The 25,562-nt window shown below is 47.6% G+C and overlaps 1 protein-coding gene across 1 annotated transcript in view; it reads left to right on the forward strand.

Annotated features, from left to right (window-relative positions):
- The window catches only part of LOC147659516 (transmembrane protease serine 9-like), a 680,763-nt gene that overhangs the window by 398,076 nt on the left and 257,125 nt on the right, over nt 1-25,562 (forward strand). The window contains exon 8 of the mRNA XM_086951678.1: nt 18,847-18,867. Within this exon, the coding sequence (XP_086807804.1) occupies nt 18,847-18,867 (21 nt within the window). The remainder of the gene's footprint in view (nt 1-18,846; nt 18,868-25,562) is intronic.

The raw sequence follows: 25,562 nt of genomic DNA on the forward strand, positions 1-25,562 counted from the left end.
ATAGCCTGAAGATGGCCCATAGGCATTAGAGAACTTTTCAGTGACAAGTGGAAGAGTTTCAAGGCGAATTAAGGCAGTCATAGATATAACAAGCATTTGCAATGCAATAGGTCTCGCATTCGCGAGAGTTTGAGCTATTGATATTGTAAATGACAATGCCTTTTTTTTATGTGTTAAGAAAACCTGCAAAGTACAAAGTGCAAGTTTACGCACTGCTGCTTGCAGGTTTTTAAAACACATAAATAAAAGGCATTGTCGTGTACAATGCCAACAGCTCCTTTATGTATGCTTTATGAATATGTTAACGTACTTACTGGTCATACTGTCAAAAGTTATAGCATGTTTAAACACTAACTTCAGTCACACAAATATTGAAATTATAAATTTCGCTCAATGCAAAAGTAGATTAACATCAGTCATCAAATATTCAAAAATTTTAAAGTTTTCACTCGGCAGTCACAAAAACACCATTTTACCTTGTCACCTTGCTCCTTCCCCTTTTCTCCTTGAAAGATTCCTATGATTCCAAAACAGTCCTGGAAGAGTAAGCGTTCTAGTAGGGTAAACAGTTGGAATCCTCAAACGCGCCCATGCCTTTCTATATTTCATTTACAGTGCTATTCGAGTTAGAAAACATTCACAGTTGAGCCCTTCATGACTGGTATTAAATACCCGTTTTTCCCAACAGATAATTGTTTTATTTGTCCACTCAGTACTATTACAGGTTGAGTTAACAACATACATATATATATATATAAATATATATATATATATATATCAAAGCTACCTCGGTTTACACCCACTTCGCGCACTCGAAGGACATATATATAAAAACGAATGTACGTCTGTCTGTTTGTCCTTTATACATTACTACATCATTCATCCGATCGGCATGAAACTTTGGGAAGTTGTTGAGTACACTCCTGCGAAGGTTTCTGGCAAAAACAAAATTGTTAAAAGTTGTTGAGTACACTCCCCTGAAGGTTTCTGGCAAAAAAAAAAGAAAAATTTGTTGAATATAGGCCCCCCGGCCCCCCAGGGCCCTCATAATCTTTCCAATACTGAACGTTTACAGTTTCCGGTGCGTTTCGCTTTTGCAATGACCATCAACAAAGCACAAGGACAATCGCTGCAATTGTGTGGACTAGATTCGGACAATCCGTGCTTCTCACATGGACAACTGTATGTGGCCAGCTCATGCGTCGGAAAACCTTCTGATTTATTTGTGTTTGCACCAGATGGAAAAACAAAAAATACCGTGTATCCACAAGCATGCGAATAAATAAACAGAATTAAAACAACACTTTAAAATGTTTTCCATATTAAAATGAATAAGTTTCAATAAAAAGGACACAATTTAATTTCAATGTTATCATATCAAGTTTCCTTAAATTTCCTTTATTCTGAGATCGCAGCAACGCGCGACGGGTAAGCTAGTATGATTATGTGATCAAGGCTCGTTTTGAGCAGAAACAATATGGCAACAGCACTTGAATAAATCTGCATCCTACTACTTGGTGGTCCGTGTCTGTTCTTGCCCCACGTCTGGGGAAGTGTCAGCGTGTGGGGAACTAAGGGGCATATTACCAAGCAATAGCGATAATTATCGCTATTGCTTGGTTAGAGACAAAAATTTACCGCTGAGCTGCGGCGCTTTTTATCGCAGATAAACCTTGGTATCTAATCGCCACCGTCGTAGCCATCGCTCTGCCCAGCGAGTCAGTTGTATCCAGTCCGCACCTGATCGAATACTTCGCTGCGTCTCGGCCCTCCACTAGGGCTTGGCCGAGTTTGGCCCGTACCTCCAACGGACACTCTGGCAGCAAGTCCGCCACCGTTTCCCATATAGAATGGGTGTAACGGCCCAAGAGGCATGCGGTGTTGGAAGACCGCAGTCCTAAGCTAAGGGACGAGAACACCTTTTTGCCAAAGGCCTCGTACCTCTTGGATTCCCGGTCAGGGGGAGCCGACGGGAAGGCGGTCTGGGAGTTAGAGGCCTGGATAACCAGACTCTCGGGGGTGGGGTGGGTGGACAGGAAACATGGGTCGCCCGGAGCCGGGCGGTGGCGTCTGGCCACGTTCCTATCTACAGGCGAACCTGTAGCGGGCCTGGACCAAGTGCCCAAAAGAACGTCCGACAAGGCCTCATTAAACGGCAGCATAGGCTCCATGGAGCATGACTGCGGCTTAAGGACCTCAGTGAGGAGGTTAGTCCTCACGGCCGCGACGGGGAGCTCAAGGCCCAAAGCCTTAGCAGCCCTCATCAACACCACACTATATGTTGCGCCCTCCTCCGAAGCCACGGAAGGAGGAGAGACGAATCCAGTGTCTGGAGAGGTGTCCAGGCCACTGGCCTCCCCAAGGTGTCCTGTCCAGTCCATGGTAGACTGACATTCCCTTGTCAGAGGGTCCTCAGACCCCTCCCAATCCTCCTCGTCCCCCATCTCCTGAGACTCAGGGTCGTAAGTGAATGAGGATGGATCATAGGGAAGGAAATCCCCAACCGGCGTCGAGATTGGCGCCGACAGGCTCCGTCCCGATGCCGGAACCCATACAGAGGAGGCATTGGGGACGGCGTCGGCCGAGGCCGACGCCGGAGGGGACACCACACGGACCGACCCCGGGGGGGTCGTAAGGTCCACCGGGGACGTTCCAGCGCCCGACGAGGGCCGAACGGCACCCTGCGGCGTCGGGCCCGAAGGCACCGACGACGCCGGGACCGCTGAACCCTGCGGCGCCGAGCCCGAGGGCAGCGGCTGCGTCGGGATCGTGGAGCCCTGCGGCGCCGGCGTCGAAGACGCAAGCGGCGTCGAGGCCGAAGCACCCGACGGCGTCGGGGTCGCACCCCCGACCCACTAGGGCCCCCAGACGGGTTCACTGGGCCCGAAGGCGCCGCGGAACCCGTCGGAGAAGAAAGGGACCTCATGGCCATGAGGAAGCGCTCTATCTCCTCCGGCGTCGCGTTCAGCCCAGGGACCGGGGGGTATGGAGCCGAACGCGGCGCCCGCGACTCCTGAGGAGCCGAGTGGGCGGTGTCACCCGAACCCCCGGCCGCATCGCGCGAGCGTCGGGGGGAGTCGGAAGAGCGATGATGTCTCTTCGACTTCTTATTCTTCTTACCTGACGGCTTGGACCCGGAGGAGTGGCGCCGACTCCTGGAGCTGTGACGGCTCCGTCCCCGCGACCTGTCCCTCGACCTCCCGTGGGACCGGGACCGGGACCTCACACGGCGCGGGGCCGACTGGCGGATCTCGAGTCGCCTGCGGGACCGCTCCCGCCTGGCCTTCCTCGAGAGGGCCCGACAGTCGGAGCAGGCCTCGTCGTCATGGTCGACGCCCAAACACGTCAGGCACAGGCGGTGCGGATCCGTAATCGACATGAGGCGTTCGCACTCGTCGCAGTGCTTGAAGCCGGGCATCCCTAATGGCACCGTCGGAGTCGTGAAGACTTCGAAATAGATCAAAAGATCCAAAAAGGTAGTCAAAAAATGACTAGGGAACTGCTTTTTCCAGATCTGCGCTGGCTGGCGCGGAAAAAAGAAGAACTGACGTCAGCACGCGGAGGCGGCGTCTAAGTACTCCGACGACGTCATCACGGCGCCCACGACGCCTACGACGGACGCGGAGCCGCAGACGACGCCAACCGACGCGCAAGGGTACTGCTACGCAAAACTTTCCGGATCCAGTCTGACGCCTGGGGATATTCTAAGGTAAGGAATCTATCACTAACGTGTCTCTTTCAGATACTGTACTTTATCGGTGCACCTCACCCTTGAAGGGAAGTAAAGTTCCAGCAAAGCAAACAAATTAGAAGGCGGCAAAGAAGAAGGACTGTGGAGTCAACCAATGGGAAGTTGCAGGTTGGAAAAAGTCATAGTATTGATTACTGCAGGTCTTGCAGCAGCGCATGCGTGCTGATGCTCTACCTAAAAACCTAAAAAACATCAAAGTCAGGGCAAACTGCTAAATGACAGAGGAACTCTGTACTTTGTGAAACAGAGCAAAACAGGGCAGCTTTATACATCATGAGTTTTTAAGGGACTAGGCTACTCAAACTGGATGGGTTAGTTAAAAAAGAGGAGGCGTGCCAAGGACGTCCCTTCCTAATAGCGATTTGCATTTATATGTATGAATGTTTTGCGACCGCAATCGTGCTATACCGAGAAGGCATTTCAATACGCCAACTTCAGTCCGAGCATTTTTGTTTAGTCTGTGAATAGGAGGCATGTTGAATAAATCAGGCTTCAGCTCGTGGTTGACAATTGTTTTGAAATAAGAGTTTAAAGTATAAAACTTATTTCGCTTTAAACTGTGCAAGAAAAGAAGCCCACTCTCTGCGGAACGATGTTAATAATTTAGGCTGTCAGGTCGAGTAATTTTTCAGTTATTTAAACGCCCTACAGGATGCTGTGAAAATAATAAATTAATGATGAAACATATTTCAATCCGTTTCATTTACAAAACCTGATACATTGTTGCCAATATACAACTCACGTTTCTTTTGACTTATGGCATTGTGGTGTAAAATCAATTCCTAGGGGAATGTTGAGAATATGTTGTCTTTATTGATGCAGATGTCACCACAATGCAGGTCGAAATTCCTTAGAAAGATAAAGGCATCAGATAGATGAGTTGATTGGTCATATGCTCCATGTATTCTTTTTAGAGGGATTGAGTTTTCCCCATGTGGACAATAGATTTAATTACGTTTGATGGAAGAGAAATTACCCAATTTCAATTCTTCGATGGAGCATTGGAAAGAAGAGTAGGATTCTGTGTCTATCTTCCTGCCCTGAACAGTAACTTCCCCACATTGAGAGCAGTTTGGAAATCAAGATAAAAAGAGTTAAGTTGTTGCTCAAGGACTGGATCATTATCTTCTCGTTATTGTAGATGAAAATAGAAAGTGACCCCTTAAAGTGAGGTGAAGATAATACAGGCATTCTAGTCAGAGGGAATGCTGAAGATGCCAGACACCATGAGTTCCTTTACATATATTCCCAAAAAATGTGCATTGTTGTGAGAGCCTAAGAAACAATCAATTTTAAATGTCCTCTTATGGCCACAGGTGTTAGTCTGTGAGAGGAATGTGTGGCTATTCTGTTATGCTCTTGTGTTTGAAATTGTGCATAGTGGATTTAGATATATTAAGTCATTAGAGCATATTGACTATGGATTAGAAGCTGATTGACGTGAAAGAGAGCTATTTTGGGGGACAATAAATCAAAAAAGATGACAGAGTTGTAAATATCAGAAAAAAACAAAAGCCTGCAGATGTGTATGGCTGCCATGGGGAAGTGTTAAACAGCAGACTTTAAAGAAGCAGAACTCATTGAAAATATACCAGAAACCATTAGTGGAGCGTGTCACCGTGCCTAGGAAAGCATAAACGTGTCTCATTGAAAGATACACTTGACCAGGCTTCCAAATGACCCGTGTACAATGTACAGTACAAAATAATATGGCTTCTGCAAGATACATAAGCACAATGCTATTTTGAAGGTCAACACTTTCTGTGAAACATCAGAAGGACAGCACCTTAAAATCGAAAGGTTAAACTGATGGATAGAAAGCCAAAGGGAGTGAGTTTCCCCAGTATCCAAACCCTAACTTGTCAAGAGTGCAGGTAATATGTGATAGGTATCCAGTGCTATATTGTGAAAATGACTCCTCATTAGACAAAATCGGAGGATACAACAAATCAAAGAACTGGGGGGCAGATGTAGAGGCTCAATCCCTCTCCCATATGAGCAAAAGGTGACAAATCTCGGCAGGTTTCCATGATATAAGGCAAAGACATCCAAGTTGTGTACAATGGAAAGTGATTTATTGGAGATAGTTAAGAATATAAAGTAACACTTTCCATATGAAAAATATCTATTGACAGTGGACTTTTAATGGGAATTGAAAGGCCAAAGATTTACATGGCTCAGCAACTGAAGCCACCCATCGCCATTTGGAAATTCTTCAAGTGGCATTTAGATGGGGTCAATAAAATGTAGAGTTATGACGTTCTGAATTTGATGAGGGGTCTTCATGGGAGATTTCTCCATGAGATGCTGGCATGTAGTACACACTTTTAAGTTTGGAACGCTAATGATGTTGTCGACTACTTTGTAGATTGTGCACGTTTAAAATGAGTGTTGGATTTTCATGTGGAAATAAGGGTCGATAGTGGTGAGCATCACAGGCAGGTCATTGTATGTGAGTAAAAAGCACAGGAAGTGGTATTACTGCAGGTAATTTATCAGTTAGGCAAAGTGAGGATTACAAATTCAAATGCCCCTTTAACCCCTTCGCTGCGGATGACAAAGCCAGCTCGTCATGGGCGTTACCTGCGCTACGCGGATGACGAGCTGGCTTTGTCACAAACCGCGCGATTTTCAAATTTCAGCGCACAGCGGGAAAACCCGTAGCGCGCATGTGGTTAATGCAGCATAAATCGTAGATGTGTGATAGCGTCCATGCAAAAGGGATATTACTCTTAACATGGAAAATGGGTGTCCTAGTGATTTTATAGTTAACAGAATGGATTCATATGTCACACATTTTTTTTAATGGATATACTAATAAGATGGCAGAGATCGGACCTATATGTCAATGCACACATTGGTTTACATATGAATGAAAGTCGAAGAATAAGCATGTACTGGCAGGAGGGCACTCAGCACTGGTACCCATGCCACATAAGGAATAAGATGCCCTATGGGACACCAATAGCAAACTATCTGCTTATTATTAGAAATTCAAAAACTCAATTTGATCATAACAAATGTGATAAAATACTGAAAACACCTTGGGCCTTATGTAATAGCCCACAGTACCGCTGGCGGTAAAAAAGGGGGTGCTGATGGACGGAGCATCTGAACCAATCAAACACTCACAAGCCTCATGGGAACAGTCCAGCCCGAACTGCCAAGCCATGCCTTCCCTGGACCGGAAACAAGCTTCCTAGGCACAGGGTCAGACTGATTTGCATATGGCCATATCTGAACTCGGGTGGCAGAGTGGGCTAAAGAACGGTGATGGATTATACCCAGATCTGTTGACTGGGTGTGAGTGTTTGATTGGTTCAGATGCTCCGTCCATCACCACCCCATTTTGTACCGCTTTGTTCACCATAAGTTGGCAGGGTATGCTCAGACGTGAGTCCCTTGCTCACTTTGCCACTGCATTTAAGCAAGCCTGGCTGAAGACGGCTGAAATGCCAGAAACCGGTCCTAGGAAGCTTGTTTCCGGTCCAAGGAAGGCATGGCTTGGCAGTTCGGGCTGGACTGTTCCCATGAGGCACAGGGTCAGACTGATTTGCATATGTCTGAACTGGGGTGGCAGAGTGGGCTAAAGAATGGTGATGGATTATACCCAGATCTGTTGACTGGGTGTAAGTGTTTGATTGGTTCAGATGCTCCGTCCATCACCACCCCCTTTTGTACCGCTTTGTTCGCCATAAGATGGCAGGGTATGCTCAGACGTGAGTCCCTTGCTCACTTTGCCACTGGATTCAGGCAAGTCTGGATGAAGAGGGCTGAAATGCCAGAAACCGGTCCTAGGAAGCTTGTTTCCGGTCCAAGGAAGGCATGGCTTGGCAGTTCGGGCTGGACTGTTCCCATGAGGCACAGGGTCAGACTGATTTGCATATGGCCTTGTCTGAACTGGGGTGGCAGAGTGGGCTAAAGAACGGTGATGGATTATACCCAGATCTGTTGACTGGGTGTGAGTGTTTGATTGGTTCAGATGCTCCGTCCATCACCACCCCCTTTTGTACCGCACAGTGCCGCTGGAGCATCACTTTTTGTGACCCTCTGATGATGGAGATTACAAACTCATATCTGAGGCCATGAAAAGCCACTATGCATGGCTTTGAATGGCCTCATAGATATGGAGTAACGCGAGGCAGTGCAAATCGCTGCTTTGTCTTACTCTGTGCCCGGGAGGCGTTCCATGGGCATTGCAGTGGGTTTTCTCATGCAACACCAATAGATTTTGACACTGCCCCAGATTTACTGGACCATCTTAACCTGGGGAAGAATCAAATCCTTAAGAGGACAAATATCTTTATTTCTCCTTGTTATTTCCTCTTTCTATTTTTGCTGCATTGTGCAGCACACATAGAAGGAGGAAAACGGCTCTTAGGATTGTTAATGTGCAATAAGGTTCCCTTCCTGCACAAAAATGATCCTGCCAACAACACAGGCACCTTTGCACGATGGTGCAATGAAGCCCTGTTAGACCTGACATCATTGGCTTGAGTCTCTCCTCCATTTTTTTTTCTGTTTGCCTCCTCTGTTTACGATGTTTTTGCTGGTATATTGCTTTGGGCACTGTGCCACTGCTGATCAGTCCCACAGTGCAAGTGCTCCCTATGTAAAATTACTGTATTGATTGAATTCCATGTTTGGCTTATTTGGTTTACTGCCAGTCCCTAGTCTAGTGCACCAGGAGTGCCAGGGCTTGTAAATACAAATGCTGCTCGTGGGCTTGCAGCACATGTTGTGCCACCCACAAGAGCGGCCTAGTAAAAGTATGCCTAAGGGTCTGCCATTGCTAGACCTACGTGCAGTCTGGTACTGTCACGCTAACTGCGCAAGTACACCTACTTGCCAGTCCTTACAACCTTCCCTTAACTTCATATTAGTCACCCCAATGGTAGGCCCGCGGGCAGGGTGCATTGTAAGTATAAGGTAGGACAAGCCTGACCAAGTTGGCATGTCCTAATAGTGAATTAAAGCCATATTTGTTTTTCACTGTTGCAAGGTAACCTGCTCTCCATTAGTTAGAATGGGCTGCCGGAGTTATTAATGCTATAATCCTAGCTGGCTCGGGGAGCATGGTGCAATGTCGAGTTTGGTATCCCTGAACTTGGGGTTTAATAACGCATCCGTCTGTGTGGATGGTTTTTGGACTCCGGGTTTGAAAATAGCACTTTTAGAAAGTGGCTATTTTCTTGTCCCACCTCCTACCGGGAGGCCGATAGCTCTGCTCCTGCCAGCGACAATACTGGCTCCACCTCCTACTGGGCGGCTGAGGACTATGCCCTGCACAGTGAATAGGCCAGGTGCCTCTGCCTGGCTACACCCACAACAAACCCAGGATGTGGGGAAATTCCCCTGCATGGACAAAGGGATCAAAGCCAAAAAGGGGTATAAGAGAAGGACCCCTGAACCAAGACTTTAGATCACTTCTGACAAGGAACCCTGAAACCAAGGACAAGAAGCCTGCTGATCCAAGGACTTGCCTACCCCTTCTGCCAGTGTGCTGTTTGCTGGGGGGAATCCTGCGGTGCTTCTTTATTTTTGCCAAGGAACCAGGAGAGAGGAACTGTGTGTGTACTCTCAAACTTTGCTAAAGAAAATCTCCAAGGGCTGGAAGAGTGCCAGCCTCCTGTTGAAGTCACAGGGCTAAAGGACTTCATCTGCTTAAAGTGCTGTTTGCTGGAAACTGTGACTCCAGCACCTCTGAAAGAATCCAGCAATCTCGACGCCGACGGACGTCGCCGAATCCGGCTCGACATCGTGAGTAACGGCTCCAGTGTCCTGCTTCCTCGACGCCGGCCGCCGGGCCCGAACGACGCCAGCAGCGACACCAGTGAGTAGTGAGTTCGGCTCCAGCTCCAAGTGACCCTGTGTCTGCATCGCCGCTGATCGCATCGACTCTGAGCCCCCCTCGACGCCGTGAGCGCTGCTCACTCTTGCAACATCCTCATCGACGACGACGCCGTATGCTGCTTCGCCTCGTGAGCGCTGCTCCTGCCTGACATCTGTCAATGCCGCTGCAGATCGCCCCGACTCCGAGGCTCGATCGGCGCCGAGACGCGACGCCGGACATCTCGACGCCGATGATCATTGTGTGCTTCGCTTTTCCAAGGTACTGTGTTGTGGGGGTCTGCACGACTCCGGGCTCGACGTAGCGCCCCTCGCGGTCGACGCCGAACCTTTGGATTAACTTTGCCTCGACGTTGTGTGACTCCCGTGTGGGTTACATTGTTGCCAAGAACTGTGCCTTAAAGAAGAAGAGTTGCTTTTATTACTAAAGACTTTTTTTTGCTAAGAAGAAACTACCTTTGAACTATTATTTTCCCATCCAAGAGTATTTATTAAGATTGTGGTATATTTTTGTCGTTATTTGGTCTTGTGCTAAGCCTTATATAAAAATCCTTATTTTTATAATACTACTGTGTCGTGTCCATTTGTAGTGTATTCACTTTATTACTGTATGTGGTCATAAATGCTTAACGCACTGCCTCTGAGATAAGCCTGTCTGCTTTGCCAAGCTACCAAGGGGGTGAGCAGGGGTTATCTAAGTGTGTGATCCCCTTGCCCTGACTAGAGGAGGTGAGTCCCTATTTGTCAGAAGTACATACCTCTGCCAACTATAGACAGCCAAGTCTAACATTGGTGGGTCAGCGGTGAGGATTTGAACTTTGCATTTATGACCCATGTGCAGTGATTAGTGTGCGCTACATAGTGAAAGCAGACCATAGCGCAGCCACAATCTAATTTGGAAGGATTCTATTTTTGTTCTCCGCTTTTCTGAAGCTTGATTTTTTTATCACTGCCAGTTTTGACCATGAGTGATGCCGGAGTCACTCCCCTTGTTGTTGTGGAAGGATTTGATAGAGCTAAGATAAACAAATACAAGTTAGAGGAGCTGAAATCCTTTTGCAAGCAGTTTAAAGTTCCTACCAAAGGCCTGAAGATTAAGGAAAACTATCTCAAAGCATTGGAGGCCTGGTTGGAGTCCAGAGATCCCTCTGGTGCGGTGGTGGTACAGCCAGGGGAAGGGGATGAGGAGGTACCAGTGAATGGTCGTGTGTCCTCTCCCGGTAGCAGTGTTTCCTCCAAAGGTCTTTCCCCTGAAGAAAGAGAAGAAAGGGCGAAGGAGCGAGAATACAACATGGAAATGGCAAGGCTTAAGATAAATGGGCAGTTGGAGTTAGAAAATGCAAAAGGCAGAAGAGAAGCTGATTTGGAGATCAAAAGGTTGGAGTTTGAAAGAGAAAAGTTAGCTTTGGAGCATGATACCAGGTTGAGGGAGTTGGAGCTCAAAGCTAAAAGTTTAGAATTGAATCCCTCTGGTGGCAGCATCCCATCTGTGCCTGCAGAAAGTAGGTTTTATTTTCCTAAAGATGTGATAAAAGATTATCATAAGAATGAAGATATTGGTCAGTGGTTTAAAACATATGAGTTAGCATTGTTGGCCCACCGGGTCCCTGAGAAGGATTGGGGAGCGGGGTTGTGGGGTCGCTTTGTGAATGAGGGGAGAGATACCCTGTTAGACATGCCTGTTGAGGATAGGATGTCTTATGCTCATATGAAAGATGCTTTAACGTTAAGGTATGGCCTAACCCCAGAAAAGTGTAGACAAGCCTTTAGAGAATGTAAGAAGTTGCCTGGTACGACGTGGGTTGAATATGTGTCATTTTTTTGCAGAGCCATGGATGGTTGGGTAAAGGGCAGCAAAGTGGAAAGTTATGAAGCTCTTTATGATTTGTTTGCTTGGGAGCACTTGTCTAATAACTGTTTTCCAGAGCTGCGCCAGCACCTTATTGATAGCAAGATATCTAACCCTAGAAAACTTGCTGAGGAGGCGGACCGCTGGGTCAGTACCGGGGTCCACAAGGGTCCAGTGGGAGACTCAGCCAAAGGTGGGCAGGGTCCCCAGCAGAAGAGTGGGGGGGGACAAGGGTAAACAAAAGGAGTCTCAGAAAGGGCCCCAAAGTAATCCCCAAGGGAACCACGGGAAAGGTTCCCAGCCTCCCCCTGTGAAGAAGCCAGGGGCTCGACAGGTAAACCTGTTCATAGGGGCCCAATGACCTGCTACATTTGTGGGCAGGTGGGACACGTTTATTATGATCCCCAGTGTCCCATGAAGAATTCTAATGTACCGCCACGTGCACCCCCCGTCAGTTGGCGAGTGTAGCCCTGGGAGGGGAGGAGATGGTTGCCCCTGGTGGGAGGGGTCACGCAGAGATGTCCCTGGTCTCGCTAGGAGACATGCAAATGGTCCCTCCACCCCCTCTGCCTAGTAACACTAATAAATATAGGCAGTGGGTGACCATTAATGGCCATAGAGTGGAAGCTCTCAGAGACACCGGAGCAAGTGTGACAGCTGTCAAGTGTCACTTGGTGTCCAGAGAGCAGGTGGTTCCCCACGCATTCTACCCTGTGATAGCTGCTGACAACTCCCAGAAAGAGTGTGAGGTAGCTCAGGTTCCCTTTGAATAGGGTGGAGTTTCAGGTACTCTTCAAGTTGCTGTAAGGCCCGCCATGCCTGTTGATTGTCTCCTGGGCAATGATTTGGAAGACTCCCCTTGGGCTAAGGTGGAGAGGGAGACACATTTGAAAATGTTGGGTGTGCCATAGTGGGGGTGTGTAACCACTCGTTCGATGACAGCAAGTAAGGGTGTTGATGGGGTCCCGGAGCCTGAAAGTATGGCCCAGGACCCAGCTGTGAAGAGAAGAGGCAGGAGGCGTGGGAAACCGGCCCCCATAGTTCTCGTGGTCCAGGAGGAGGTAGACCCTGAGGGGGATGCCCTGGAGCCCACAGGGTAACAAGTTGCTGAACTGGGACACCTGCCCGAGCTGACCCACTGGCAGCAGGATGGTGGTCCCTCCAGGGAAGAATTTTGTGCAGAACAGAAAGTGGGCCCTTATCTTGTGGGTATGAGGCAGCAGGCCTCAGCCCAAACCTCAGGTGATCAGTCAGGGTCACATTTTGTTTACTGGGAGAACGACCTCCTGTATAGCGAGCATAAGGCTGCTGAGCCTGGGTCAGCCCGTGTGCTGGTGGTACCCCAGCGCTTCAGAGCCTTCCTACTGGGTTTGGCTCATGACGTTCCTTTAGCTGGACATCTGGGGCAGGACAAGACCTATGACAGGCTTGTCACCCCTTTTTATTGGCCTCAGATGAGAAGGGATGTAGACATCCATTGTAAAACCTGTCACACTTGCCAGGCAAGTGGGAAAAGTGGGAGGAAGCGGAAGGCTCCCCTCCAACCTTTTCCAGTCGTCAGTACCCCCTTTGACCGAGTGGGGATTGACATTGTTGGGCCACTGGACCCCAAGACAGCCCTGGGCAACAGGTTCATCCTGGTCTTGGTGGACCATGCCACACGGTACCCGGAAGCCATCCCTCTCCGAACAGTGACGGCCCCCGTGGTGGGACGGACACTGATGGGTGTTTTCTCCCGCATGGGGTTCCCCAGAGAGGTGGTGTCAGACCGGGGAACCAACTTCATTTCCAACTATATGAAGTCTCTGTGGAAGGAGTGTGGGGTAACCTACAAGTTCACCACTCCTTACCACCTTCAAGGTAATGGGCTGGTTGAGAGATTCAACCGGACCCTTAAAGGCATGATCATGGGTCTTGAAGAACCAATGAGGCGTAAATGGGATGTCCTCTTGCCATGCCTGCTGTTTGCTTACCGTGAGGTACCACAAAAGTCTCTAGGGTTCAGCCCCTTTGAGCTTTTGTATGGACACCCGGTAAGAGGACCTTTGAGTCTGGTCAAAGAAGGCTGAGAGCACTCTCCCAGGAAACCTCCCCAGGATGTATACAGTTACATGCTTGCCTTTAGGAACCAGACTAGGCGCTTCAGAGATCTTGCTCAGGCAAATCTGGAGGCCAGCCAGGAAGAGATGAAGCGGTGGTACGACCGGAATGCCACTCTGGTCGAACTTCAGCCTGGTCAAGAAGTTTGGGTCATGTCCCCTGTGGAACCTTGTGCGCTCAAGGACAGGTGGAGAGGACCGTTTAAGGTTGTGGAGAAGAAGAGCGATGTCACCTACTTGGTGGACTTGAAATCTCCCAGGAACCCCTTGAGGGTCCTGCATGTCAACCGTTTAAAGCCCCACTTAGAAAGGTCCGAAGTGGGCATGCTCCTAGCTACAGATGCTGGGATGGAGGAGGAGAGTGAGCCTCTTTCTGACCTCCTGTATGCAAAAGAGCAAGATGGGTCAGTGGATGGTGTTGTCCTCTCTGACACACTGACCCTTGAGCAGCAGCAAGATTGTCGCCAACTGTTGGGACAATTCCCTGATCTGTTTTCCTTGGTTCCTGGTGTCACTCATTGGTGTGTCCATGATGTGGACACCGGGGACAGCACTCCTGTGAAGCACAAGGCTTACAGGGTGACTGACAAGGTCAGAGCATACATCAAGGAGGAGGTCTCCAAAATGTTTGCCTTAGGGGTGGTTGAGTCCTCTAGCAGTCCTTGGGCCTGCCCAGTGGTCTTGGTCCCGAAGGCTGCAGCGCCTGGTGCTTCACCAGAACTTCGGTTCTGTGTGGATTACCGAGGACTCAATTCAGTCACCAAGACTGACGCGCACCCCATCCCCAGAGCTGATGAGCTCATAGATCGGTTGGGGGCTGCCCGGTACCTTAGTACGTTTGATCTAACGTCTGGGTACTGGCAGATCGCCTTAAGTGATGGGGCAAAAGAGGTCAGCATTCTCCACACCAGATGGGCTCTACCAGTTCCGGGTTATGCCCTTTGGGATGAAGAATGCCCCTGCCACCTTCCAGAGGTTGGTCAACCAGGTCTTGGCTGGACTGGAGGATTTCAGTGCCGCCTACCTGGACGACATTGCAGTGTTCAGCGCCAGCTGGGAGGAACACTTGCACAACCTCCAGGAAGTGTTGTTTGCCCTGCGCAGAGCAGGCCTCATAAACAAAGCCAGTAAGTGCCATATTGGGCAGGGTTCAGTGGTGTACTTGGGGCACCAAGTAGGGAGCGGCAAGGTGGCCCCCCTGCAACCCAAGATAGATACCATCCTGGCTTGGGCACCGCCCAAAACCCAAACTCAGGTGAGAGCCTTCTTAGGACTCATGGGTTACTACAGGAGGTTTGTCAAGGATTATGGTAATATTGTGCACCCCTTGACTTCGCTGACTTCTAGGAAGCAGCCACAAAATGTGAACTGGACTGACGCCTGTCAGACAGCCTTCGACACCCTGAAAACTGCAATGTGCACAGCACCTATACTCCAGGCACCCGACTTTTCTAAAGAATTTGTTGTCCAGACGGACGCTTCAGAGCATGGCGTGGGGGCTGTTCTAGCTCAGGTGAATGAAGAGGGCCGAGACTTACCTGTAGCCTTCATCAGCAGGAGGTTACTTCCCAGGGAACAGAGGTGGAGTGCGATAGAGCGAGAAGCATTTGCTGTGGTCTGGGCGCTGAAGAAGCTAAGACCCTACCTGTTTAGGACTCACTTCCGGGTTCAGACAGACCACAGGCCCCTCAGATGGTTGATGCAGATGAGGGGTGAGAATCCAAAGCTGTTGAGGTGGTCCATTTCCCTACAGGGGATGGACTTCACGGTGGAACACCGCCCTGGTACAGATCACGCCAATGCTGATGGTCTGTCCAGATTTTTCCGCCTTAGTGATGAGGACTCCCTAGGTCAAGGGTAGTTCTCCCCACATTTCAGCTGGAGGGGACACATGTTAGACCTGACATCATTGGCTTGAGTCTCTCCTCCATTTTCTTTTCTGTTTGCCTCCTCTGTTTACGATGTTTTTGCTGGTATATTGCTTTGGGCACTGTGCCACTGCTGATCAGTCCCACGGTGCAAGTGCTCCCTATGTAAAATTACTGTATTGATTGAATTCCATGTTTGGCTTATTTGGTTTACTGTCAGTCCCTAGTCTAGTGCACCAGGAGTGCCAGGGCTTGTAAATACAAATGCTGCTCGTGGGGTGCAGCACATGTTGTGCCACCCACAATAGCGGCCTAGTAAAAGTATGTCTAAGGGTCTGCCATTGCTAGACCTACGTGCAGTCTGGTACTGTCACGCTAACTGCGCAAGTACACCTACTTGCCAGTCCCTACAACCTTCCCTTAACTTCATGTTAGTCACCCCTATGGTAGGCCCGCGGGCAGGGGGCATTGTAAGTATAAGGTAGGACAAGCCTGACCAAGTTGGCATGTCCTAATAGTGAATTAAAGCCGTATTTGTTTTTCACTGTTGCAAGGTAACCTGCTCTCCATTAGTTAGAATGCGCTGCCGGGGTTATTAATGCTATAATCCTAGCTGGCTCGGGGAGCATGGTGCAATGTCGAGTTTGGTATCCCTGAACTCGGGGTTCAATAACGCATCCGTCTGTGTGGATGGTTTTTGGACTCCGGGTTTGAAAATAGCACTTTTAGAAAGTGGCTATTTTCTTGTCTAACTATTTCTGGTTTCTGCTGGTTTGGTGTGTGTGTGACAGGAGCTGGGAGGCTCCAGAGGTCTGAATGAGTCAGTGTGGGATGAGTGGGACATTTGCATTGAGAGTAGGGGGAGAGTAGTTCCTGATCGCCTGCCCTGCCTGATACAATGCTGGCTCCACCTCCTGCCAGGCGACTGATGGCTCTGTGCCTGCCAGGGACGATCCTGGCCCCACCTCCTACCGGGAGGCCGATAGCTCTGCTCCTGCCAACGACAATACTGGCTCCACCTCCTACTGGGCGGCTGAGGACTCTGCCCTGCACAGTGAATAGGCCAGGTGCCTCTGCCTGGCTACACCCTCAACAAACCCAGGATGTGGGGAAATTCCCCTGCATGGACAAAGGGATCAAAGCCAAAAAGGGGTATAAGAGAAGGACCCCTGAACCAAGACTTTAGATAACTTCTGACAAGGAACCCTGAAACCAAGGACAAGAAGCCTGCTGATCCAAGGACTTGCCTACCCCTTCTGCCAGTGTGCTGTTTGTTGGGGGGAATCCTGCAGTGCTTCTTTATTTTTGCCAAGGAACCAGGAGAGAGGAACTGTGTGTTTACTCTCAAACTTTGCTAAAGAAAATCTCCAAGGGCTGGAAGAGTGCCAGCCTCCTGTTGAAGTCACAGGGCTAAAGGACTTCATATGCTTAAAGTGCTGTTTGCTGGAACCTGTGAATCCAGCACCTCTGAAAGAATCCAGCAATCTTGACGCCGACGGACGTCGCCGAATCCGGCTCAACATCGTGAGTAACGGCTCCAGTGTCCCGCTTCCTCGACGCCGGCCACCGGGCCCGATCGACCCCAGCAGCGACGCCAGTGAGTAGTGAGTTCAGCTCCAGCTCCAAGTGACCCTGTGTCTGCATCGCCGCTAATCGCATCGACTCCGAGCCCCCCTCGACGCCGTGAGCGCTGCTCACTCTTGCAACATCCTCATCGACATCGACGACGACGCCGTATCATGCTTCGCCTCGTGAGCGCTGCTCCTGCCTGACATCTGTCGACGCCGCTGCAGATCGCCCCGACTCCGAGGCTCGATCGACGCCGAAGAAGCGACGCCGGACATCTCGACGCCGCTGATCATCGTGTGCTTCACTTTTCCACGGTACTGTGTTGTGGGGGTCTGCTCGACTCCGGGCTCGACGTAGCGCCCCTCGCGGTCGACGCCGAACCTTTGGATTAACTTTGCCTCGACGTCGTGTGACTCCCGTGTGGGTTACATTGTTGCCAAGAACTGTGTCTTAAAGAAGAAGAGTTGCTTTTATTACTAAAGACTTTTGTGCTAAGAAGAAACTACCTTTGAACTATTATTTTCCCTTCCAAGAGTATTTATTAAGATTGTGGTATATTTTTGTCGTTATTTGGTCTTGTGCTAAGCCTTATATAAAAATCCTTATTTTCATAATACTACTGTGTCGTGTCCATTTGTAGTGTATTCACTTTATTACTGTATGTGGTCATAAATGCTTAACGCACTGCCTCTGAGATAAGCCTGTCTGCTTTGCCAAGCTACGAAGGGGGTGAGCAGGGGTTATCTAAGTGTGTGATCCCCTTGCCCTGACTAGAGGAGGTGAGTCCCTATTTGTCAGAAGTACATACCTCTGCCAACTAGAGACAGCCAAGTCTAACAAGCCCGCATTGGCGCTAGGCAGCCAAAAGTGCACCAGCACAGGGAGAAAGGACAGGAATGCACCGTATTGCATAAATAAGGTGCATCTTTGCCTGTGCCAAATGCTAGTAAAAAACGGTCCAAGAATTTCCCAACACTGCAGCCATACATTGCTGTGGCCACCTCCCTCCACATGAAGAGCTACTGCAGGCTCATGCATTAGTTTGGGCCCAAACTGGAACTGATGTACTTGATGCGATTGCTTGAACCCCCTGCCTTTTGCCCTCCTACCACCTGCGGAGCCAGGAGTCTAAACGCCGAGAAGGAGCAAAATTCAGGTCACCTTTCCCTAAAGTGCACAGATCAAAAGGACAGGATTTCTGTTGCTGTAAAACTAGGGGTCATATTTATGAGCCCCTTGTGCTGCTTAAACGTCAATTTTTGTGATGCCCTGGCAGCGTAAACTTAAAAATCATAATCATGAGTACACGCAAAGCCACTTTGCGTGGCTTTAAATTGCCTCATGGAAATTAAGTAAGGCATGGCAGTGCAAATCGCTGCGTTGCCTTACTCTGAGGGAAAATTGATTTGTTAAATGTCAAAGTTTTTTCTTCCATGTTCCTCGTAATTCTGATATCTGAGGTGAAGGACATTATTATCACACATATAGGAATTGGGCAGCTCGTAAAGAGGGCCTAGGTCTCTATTACTAGGCCTGATGCCCTGATAAACGTTCGTACTTTGCAATTCCGTCATGGACTGTTAATATAATTAATATGAATGTTACTGTCAGTCACATTTTTAAATAGGTGTATAAAGTCCAAGATCATATATTTTTAAATCAACTATTTCAATGTCATGTTTCCATGGATATTTGTTTCGTTTTGTGTTAGATTTGTTATGCTGCGTAAGCAGTAAAACCTAACGTGGTTGGTGCTCTTATGGAGTATATAGTATAGGTATATTGTATAGCTGTTCTCTTATTTTGAAGTTCATATATTTGGTCAATTTATAAAAATAATATTGTTCTTTCATCCAACAGGTAATACAACCGAACCTAGAGGTAACTATATGACATCTCTCCTTTATACTGTATCATTTTGTCATTGTCTTGGGTTGTTTGGTCTTAATTTAAAACTGGTGATCACGTTATGGTTATAGCTGTACCTGTACCAAAGTCTTTAACTATCTGCTTATTAAATGTTGTTCACAGTTAACTGTTACAGTTACAAGGACAACATAACTCTTAAATATGATTCTCACCGTTCTTACCACTAAGCCCCATCCCCCAATACTATCACCAATTGCCAAATTAATCAGTCTCTCATGTCAAATGTATTGTCCACGCATTAAAGTTCTCCCCTGTATGTGTGGTAAGTGTCTGTCCCCAGTGGCGTTTGGAGGCTGTGGTATCTGCACTGTTTGCATGATTACCCAGTTTTATTCAGGGGGGTTCCTGGGGTTGTTGCCGTTTATGGGGCTAAAAAGGACTGAGTAGATTAATGCAGGGTTTGGTGCTAGGTTTCTGTTTTTTGGGTATTCATGGTGGCATTTCATCATCTTTTCTCTGATCTTTAAATGTTTGTGGAGTACGGTATCCAGCCAGAGTGGATATATTCTTAAGTTTATTGCCTTCCACAGCTGGTCAGTATACATGTACAAGGACCAAGAGGAAGACACCAACTGAGCCATACATTCAAGACTAAACATAATACATTCTACAATAGAACACTGAGCCAACCAATGAACACATACCAGTACCAATGCATCACTATCAAATATTCTAGGACATCACATACCCCCCTCCCCATAATTAAAAACATATATATATATGCATCACTACAAATAATGATCACACTACAACACAGTGCATGTTAGATATATCACAGAAATAATCATTGGATCTTGTTAAGGAATAGATGAACCTGAACTAGTCAAGGCATTGTCTAACCTCCTATTCTTGAACCTAGCAGGAATTTCTCTTTTTCTATTGCTTCTATGTATGATACTATCCTGACCATTGTTCCCTCTATTTTTTTTCTCTGTGTGCGGCAGTGGAGGGTCTCTGTGCGCTGCAACCATGGCTATGTGCGCCAGGAACGAGACCGCGCGCTTGTGCAGCGCCAAACCTACTAATCCAAAAACCCTTCTGGCATACTCTTTACAACATACAATGAGTTTCAGCTGGGAGCTAGGAACATTACATACAGCTACTTATTTTATTGATTAATCCTTTCAATTCAAAAAGCCTTTTTTAGTAAACCACAAATAAAATATGATTCTCTTAAAGTCCATTCATAAAATCCATGTTTGAATTTGACATATTTCACTACTTCTGCTCCCCCAGACTCCACGTAGACTCCTCTTAAGGGCATTCTACACACCACAGCCTTTCCCATCCAGTGCCTAAAGAAATATGATCATATCACCCCCATCCTTATGGAACTCCGTTGGCCCCCTTTGCCGGTCCACACCACTTTCAAAATCAGCTGCACCATTTACAATGGCATCATGACTGCTTATCTAGCAGAAAAACTCACCATGCTTGATCACTCTTGGCTTATCTAAAGCCAGAACACCATCAGGCTGGATGCTAAGAAGAGTAAAAAAAAAAAGAAAAATGGCAGCACGCCCTTTCCATCTACGTACCCAGGATCTGGAACAACATCCCCATATCCAGCAGGACTTCCCCAACACTACACAAATGTAGTAAATTGTTGAAGCCCTGTCTCTTTAAGAACACTACATCTCAATGAAGTAATAGTATTCTTCTGCTCCTAGAACCCAGCTACCTCACCTATGGCTTGTAGACTGTGTACTTGTTTTTGCTGCAGTACAGCGCTCTGCTACCTTTTTGTCTAGGCTTGTGCTATATAAATACCAATAGATTAATGGTGACCAGGTGTCCTGGATTTTTCACCAGCAGTCCCAGCAGATTTTGAGAAATCTATCTCAAATCTGTTGTTTTTTGGAGAAGATCGACTGAAGACATGGAGAAGCAGTTTTTTATATGCTCAAAGGCAGGACGAGTTTGCAGCTTAGAGCACGATTTAAATATTACCCATGCTGCTTGGTTCAAAAGTTCCCTTTAATTTAGTTCTGTAGTGCCTCATTATCTGTTTTGATGTGTGCTGCCATTTTGTGCCCCACCGATAATGTAATAGTGTAGTTCTTCTTCTATGTTTGCTAAATGTCCCAGTTTTTGGTTTTTAACATCTGGTCACCCTGACATGGATACATCCAATTAAATGGCTTTCTGCTAAGTGCTGCTAACTAATCATGCACTGGAATTCAACATTGAAGCTTTTCTCCCCCTGTGTTCAGTGGACTTGCTCTGAAGCTAGGACATGAGCTAAATGTACAGAAAAATATGGTGAAAAACACGACTGCCCAGCAAATCTGGGACATCCGGTCTCCCTACAATCACACAAAAATGTGCAAACAACGGGATGTTATTTTTGTTAAGCAAGATGAACATCACCAGGAACGTCATTGTCCTAAGCCACATCATTTCATAGAGACCGCAATAAGTAGCATGTCTTAGGGTAGTGAGCACCTGCCACCAAGGGTCTACCTGTCACACACTTCTGCTTCTACTTCATACGCCCCTAGATTTGCACATGGGAATGTGGCCACTTGTGCTACATAACATTCAGGTATTTCAGTATGGATGCTACATGCGCATTCAGTATGGATCACAGCTAACTTTAAAGTACTGTTTGAGACCATTCTCTTGTTTTGAATGTGCACTCATTATTTCCTCAGAGCTGTACCTGTTACCATCCTAAGTGGCTTGATAACTTTGTATTAGCGAATTGAAAAGCCTTTCAATATCTTTCCCATTTTGTTTGTCAGTCGCACTGAATGACCTTTTGTGACGCTCCTACCAATCTGAATTTGCAGCCCTTTCAAAGCGTAGTGGTGCTTTACCAGTGATAAATTCATCCAAATACATAATTTTGTGGAATTCACGCTCAGCAGCTATGATGTGTACTAACTAACTAAAGAGCACCATTACAAAGAGTGTCTATACAACCAGAAATGAATTTCAGATCACCAATTACTGAGAGGCCTTAAAACTATCTTCAAAAACAAGCATCTGAAAATTCTGGGATAAATTCTAACCAATCTTTCACATCTAAATTAAAAAGGGAAGGGGGTATGTTGACCTACCCCACAATCTGTATGCATTTGCTCACGCTAGCTGGAGATGCCTGTACCCACTAGCAAGAAAACAGTATTCCGGTCACCTGAGCTGGTAATTGCTTTCCCTCCAAAGGGGGAGGGAAGACGGTGTATGGCAGACCTTTCCAGGTGAACAAAGAAAACGAAAGCTGAAATACTTTAGCACCTCACCTGCACACAAGATTGCACACGGGCTGGGATTTTATATGGAAAAAACCTAGAAATGCCTCCCTGTAGGCAACCCTCCCACCCAAGCAACAAAAAGGTTACCTCATCACTGACATCCCATTCAAAAATACCCCCAACCCCTTTTCAAAAACAAAATGCTACACAAGTGATCTTAGCAGCTATATAACGTAAAGTCCTACGGTGACAAAGTTTCAAGAGGAGACATAGATAGGGAAGTGGAGGACAAATGGGCCCCCACCCAACATGAAGCAGCCCAAATAAGGTCTATGTGAAGTGTTGCTAAGAAATCAAATACACCATGGTCTTCTATTGCAACACCCTCTCTTGCCTCTCACTCACCTCTCCCCCAGTCTGTCCTTTCCTCTCTAAATAAAAACAAAAAAACATGGCTCTCTGGTTCGCTGTCCTGACAAGTTGTGCCATTTTGATTATGTCTCCTATGTGAACTGTGAAGTACTGCATACACCTCCTAACATCAAGTTTAAAGGTCGACATTTGTTTGCAAAAGCATATCCCCCAGGGTTGATGTTGCAATACACCAGAGTAAAGAAAGCTGGAGCAATATTGCCCACTTTCCTATTTCTCAATGACAAGCTAACAAGTCAGTGGCCAAAGAAAAGAAGTTGCATAAAAAGGCTTTGATGTCTTGGTGCCGGTGTTCTGCCTGCTCTGGGATACAAAGCGCAAGAAAAGCTTGACGTTTGTAAAGCGCGATGCGGGGAAGATTGTAGCCCGGCCAAGAATCAAGCATCGAGGTGTGACACTAACTAATTTCAGTGTGGTGATCCGCATCACCGCACTGAAATGCAAAGTCACGCATTTACAGCGCCTTCTCGGCTGTCTGGAGTGCTCTTTACTGTCCACTATGTGAGTAGAGTAAGCAAGGTAGTGGCAGCGCGCGGTCTGTTCCTCTTGGGACAGGCTTGGGGGCTGGCCTAGCATCAGCACTGAAGTCAGGAGTGTCAGTTATCATTTTGCTCAATAGAGCAAGAACAGACGGGCTGAGCAAGAGCGAGACACTGCAGTGCATACATTTCAAACTGCGCAGGCAGCTCCTGCCACTGCTCACAATCGAGCGGGGTAATGTACTACTACTATTTTCGGACCCACCTGAGTGCAGTGGTGCCTGAACTGAGCCTGCACTACAGTCAGGCAGTGCACAGCCATTATGCCGTAGTGAGTGGAGAGTCCTGGCCCATCCGCAGCCTGTGCACTGCTCGGCCAGGGCCGGGGAAAGTCCATTGTCACAGCTGGGCGGCCTATTCCTGGGGCTCGCACAGACAAGTGTCACTCTCTCAAGTGAGTGTGGGGCTGTGCAGCTCCTGCCTCAGTCCCTCCTTTGAGAGTCAAAACAAGGTAAAACACAGGAACTTGCCGTGCAGTACCATGCTGTAGACTTAGAGGAGGTACAAAAGGGGGTGGTGATGGACGGAGCATCTGAATCAATCAAACATTCACACCCTGTCAAAAGATCTGGGTTTAATCCATCACCGTTCTTTAGCCCACTCTGCCACCACAGTTCAGACATGGCTATATGCAAATAAGTCTGACCCTGTGCCTTATGGGAACAGTCCAGCCCGAACTGCCAAGCCATGTCTTTCCTGGACCGGAAACAAGCTTCCGAGGACCGGTTTCTGGCATTCCGGCCGCCTTCAGCCCGGCTTGCTTGAATTCAGTGGCAAAGTGAGCAAGGGACTCACGTCTGAGCATACCCTGCCACACTTATGGCGGCCAAAAGCGGTACAAAAGGGGGTGGTGATGGACGGAGCATCTGAATGAATCAAACACTCACACCCTGTCAAAAGATCTGGGTTTAATCCATCACCGTTCTTTAGCCCACTCTGCCACCACAGTTCAGACATGGCTATATGCAAATAAGTCTGACCCTGTGCCTTATGGGAACAGTCCAGCCCGAACTGCCAAGCCATGTCTTTCCTGGACCGGAAACAAGCTTCCGAGGACCGGTTTCTGGCATTCCGGCCGCCTTCAGCCCGGCTTGCTTGAATTCAGTGGCAAAGTGAGCAAGGGACTCACGTCTGAGCATACCCTGCCACACTTATGGCGGCCAAAAGCGGTACAAAAGGGGGTGGTGATGGACGGAGCATCTGAATGAATCAAACACTCACACCCTGTCAAAAGATCTGGGTTTAATCCATCACCGTTCTTTAGCCCACTCTGCCACCCCAGTTCAGACATGGCTATATGCAAATCAGTCTGACCCTGTGCCACCCCCTTTTGTACCGTAGACTTAGAGGAGCCTTCCTCAATCCCTCTGGAGTAGTCCAGTGATTCCCAGCAGAAGCCGAGCGTCTGCCTGCCAGACACGCACTTTGGTCCTTCTTGACTTGCAGTCGGTGCACCACCGCAGAGACCTGTAACAAGCGACACCCTCCGCGCCCATCATCTCACTGTACCTGAGGTCACACCCTTCCTCATCCCTTTCCTGTCGACCGCAAGCTGACCTGCGAGGACACAACTACTCCTAGGCTGAGGCAGGAGCAGGAGGCCTACTCTCGGAAAAGGTGACCTTTTATTCATTTACTGAGTGAAAATAACTTTATTCTGAACGTTGTGCTGTGTGTTGCGTGCACAGTGAGAGCATGGCATAGCTGCCAAGGTCATCAACTGGCTTATGTGTCATATTTTATAGTTTCAGCAAACGTATGGGTGACACTTCAATCAGTGCCTTATGTATGACACTTTGAAACTTTTTTCTCAATATTTCATGATACCCTTCAACCCATGCTTTCTTTTCAATGGAACATGACATTGCATACACAATTGTAGTTTTGCTTTTGATACTTTATGCTGGCTACGAATCCAATACACGCTGAAACTACTTTTCAGATAAAAAAAATTCAAGGCTCCATGAAAACTATCTACGGAAGAAACATATTTTTGTTTATGCCTTGAACAAATGGTGCATCGCGCATTTCACGCAATGCAGGGCAAAACGGCCAACAAACGTTGATGAGATTAAAGGCAGGGCAGGACACGTTACATGCAAATTTGTTTATTGGCCTGGCCCAAAATAAATGTGTTATTTTAATGTGAGGGAGAGGGATAAGGGTATTGGATGTGGCTTGATTTTGATGTGCTACTAAAGATAGCAATAAATGGATTTTTTTTAGGCTTTTAATAGATTGGTGCGGCACATCGGTTTTTTTGTTACTCACATGGGTGTAATTTCTGATATTTATGTGTTTCCCTCGTCTTCATTGCTTGATTTTTGCTCAAGAGAAAGTGTCACTCATAGTCAATCAATGTCACTCATAATAACACTGACATTATGAAAATGTCACACATAAGCAATCTGAAACCTTGGCAGCTATGAGATTGTGGGCTTTTGTATAAGTATTCATGCTATTCACAGCCCCTTCACGA

This window comes from Lissotriton vulgaris, unplaced genomic scaffold, assembly GCF_964263255.1.
Source record: "Lissotriton vulgaris unplaced genomic scaffold, aLisVul1.2 SCAFFOLD_428, whole genome shotgun sequence".
Lineage (NCBI taxonomy): Eukaryota > Metazoa > Chordata > Amphibia > Caudata > Salamandridae > Lissotriton > Lissotriton vulgaris.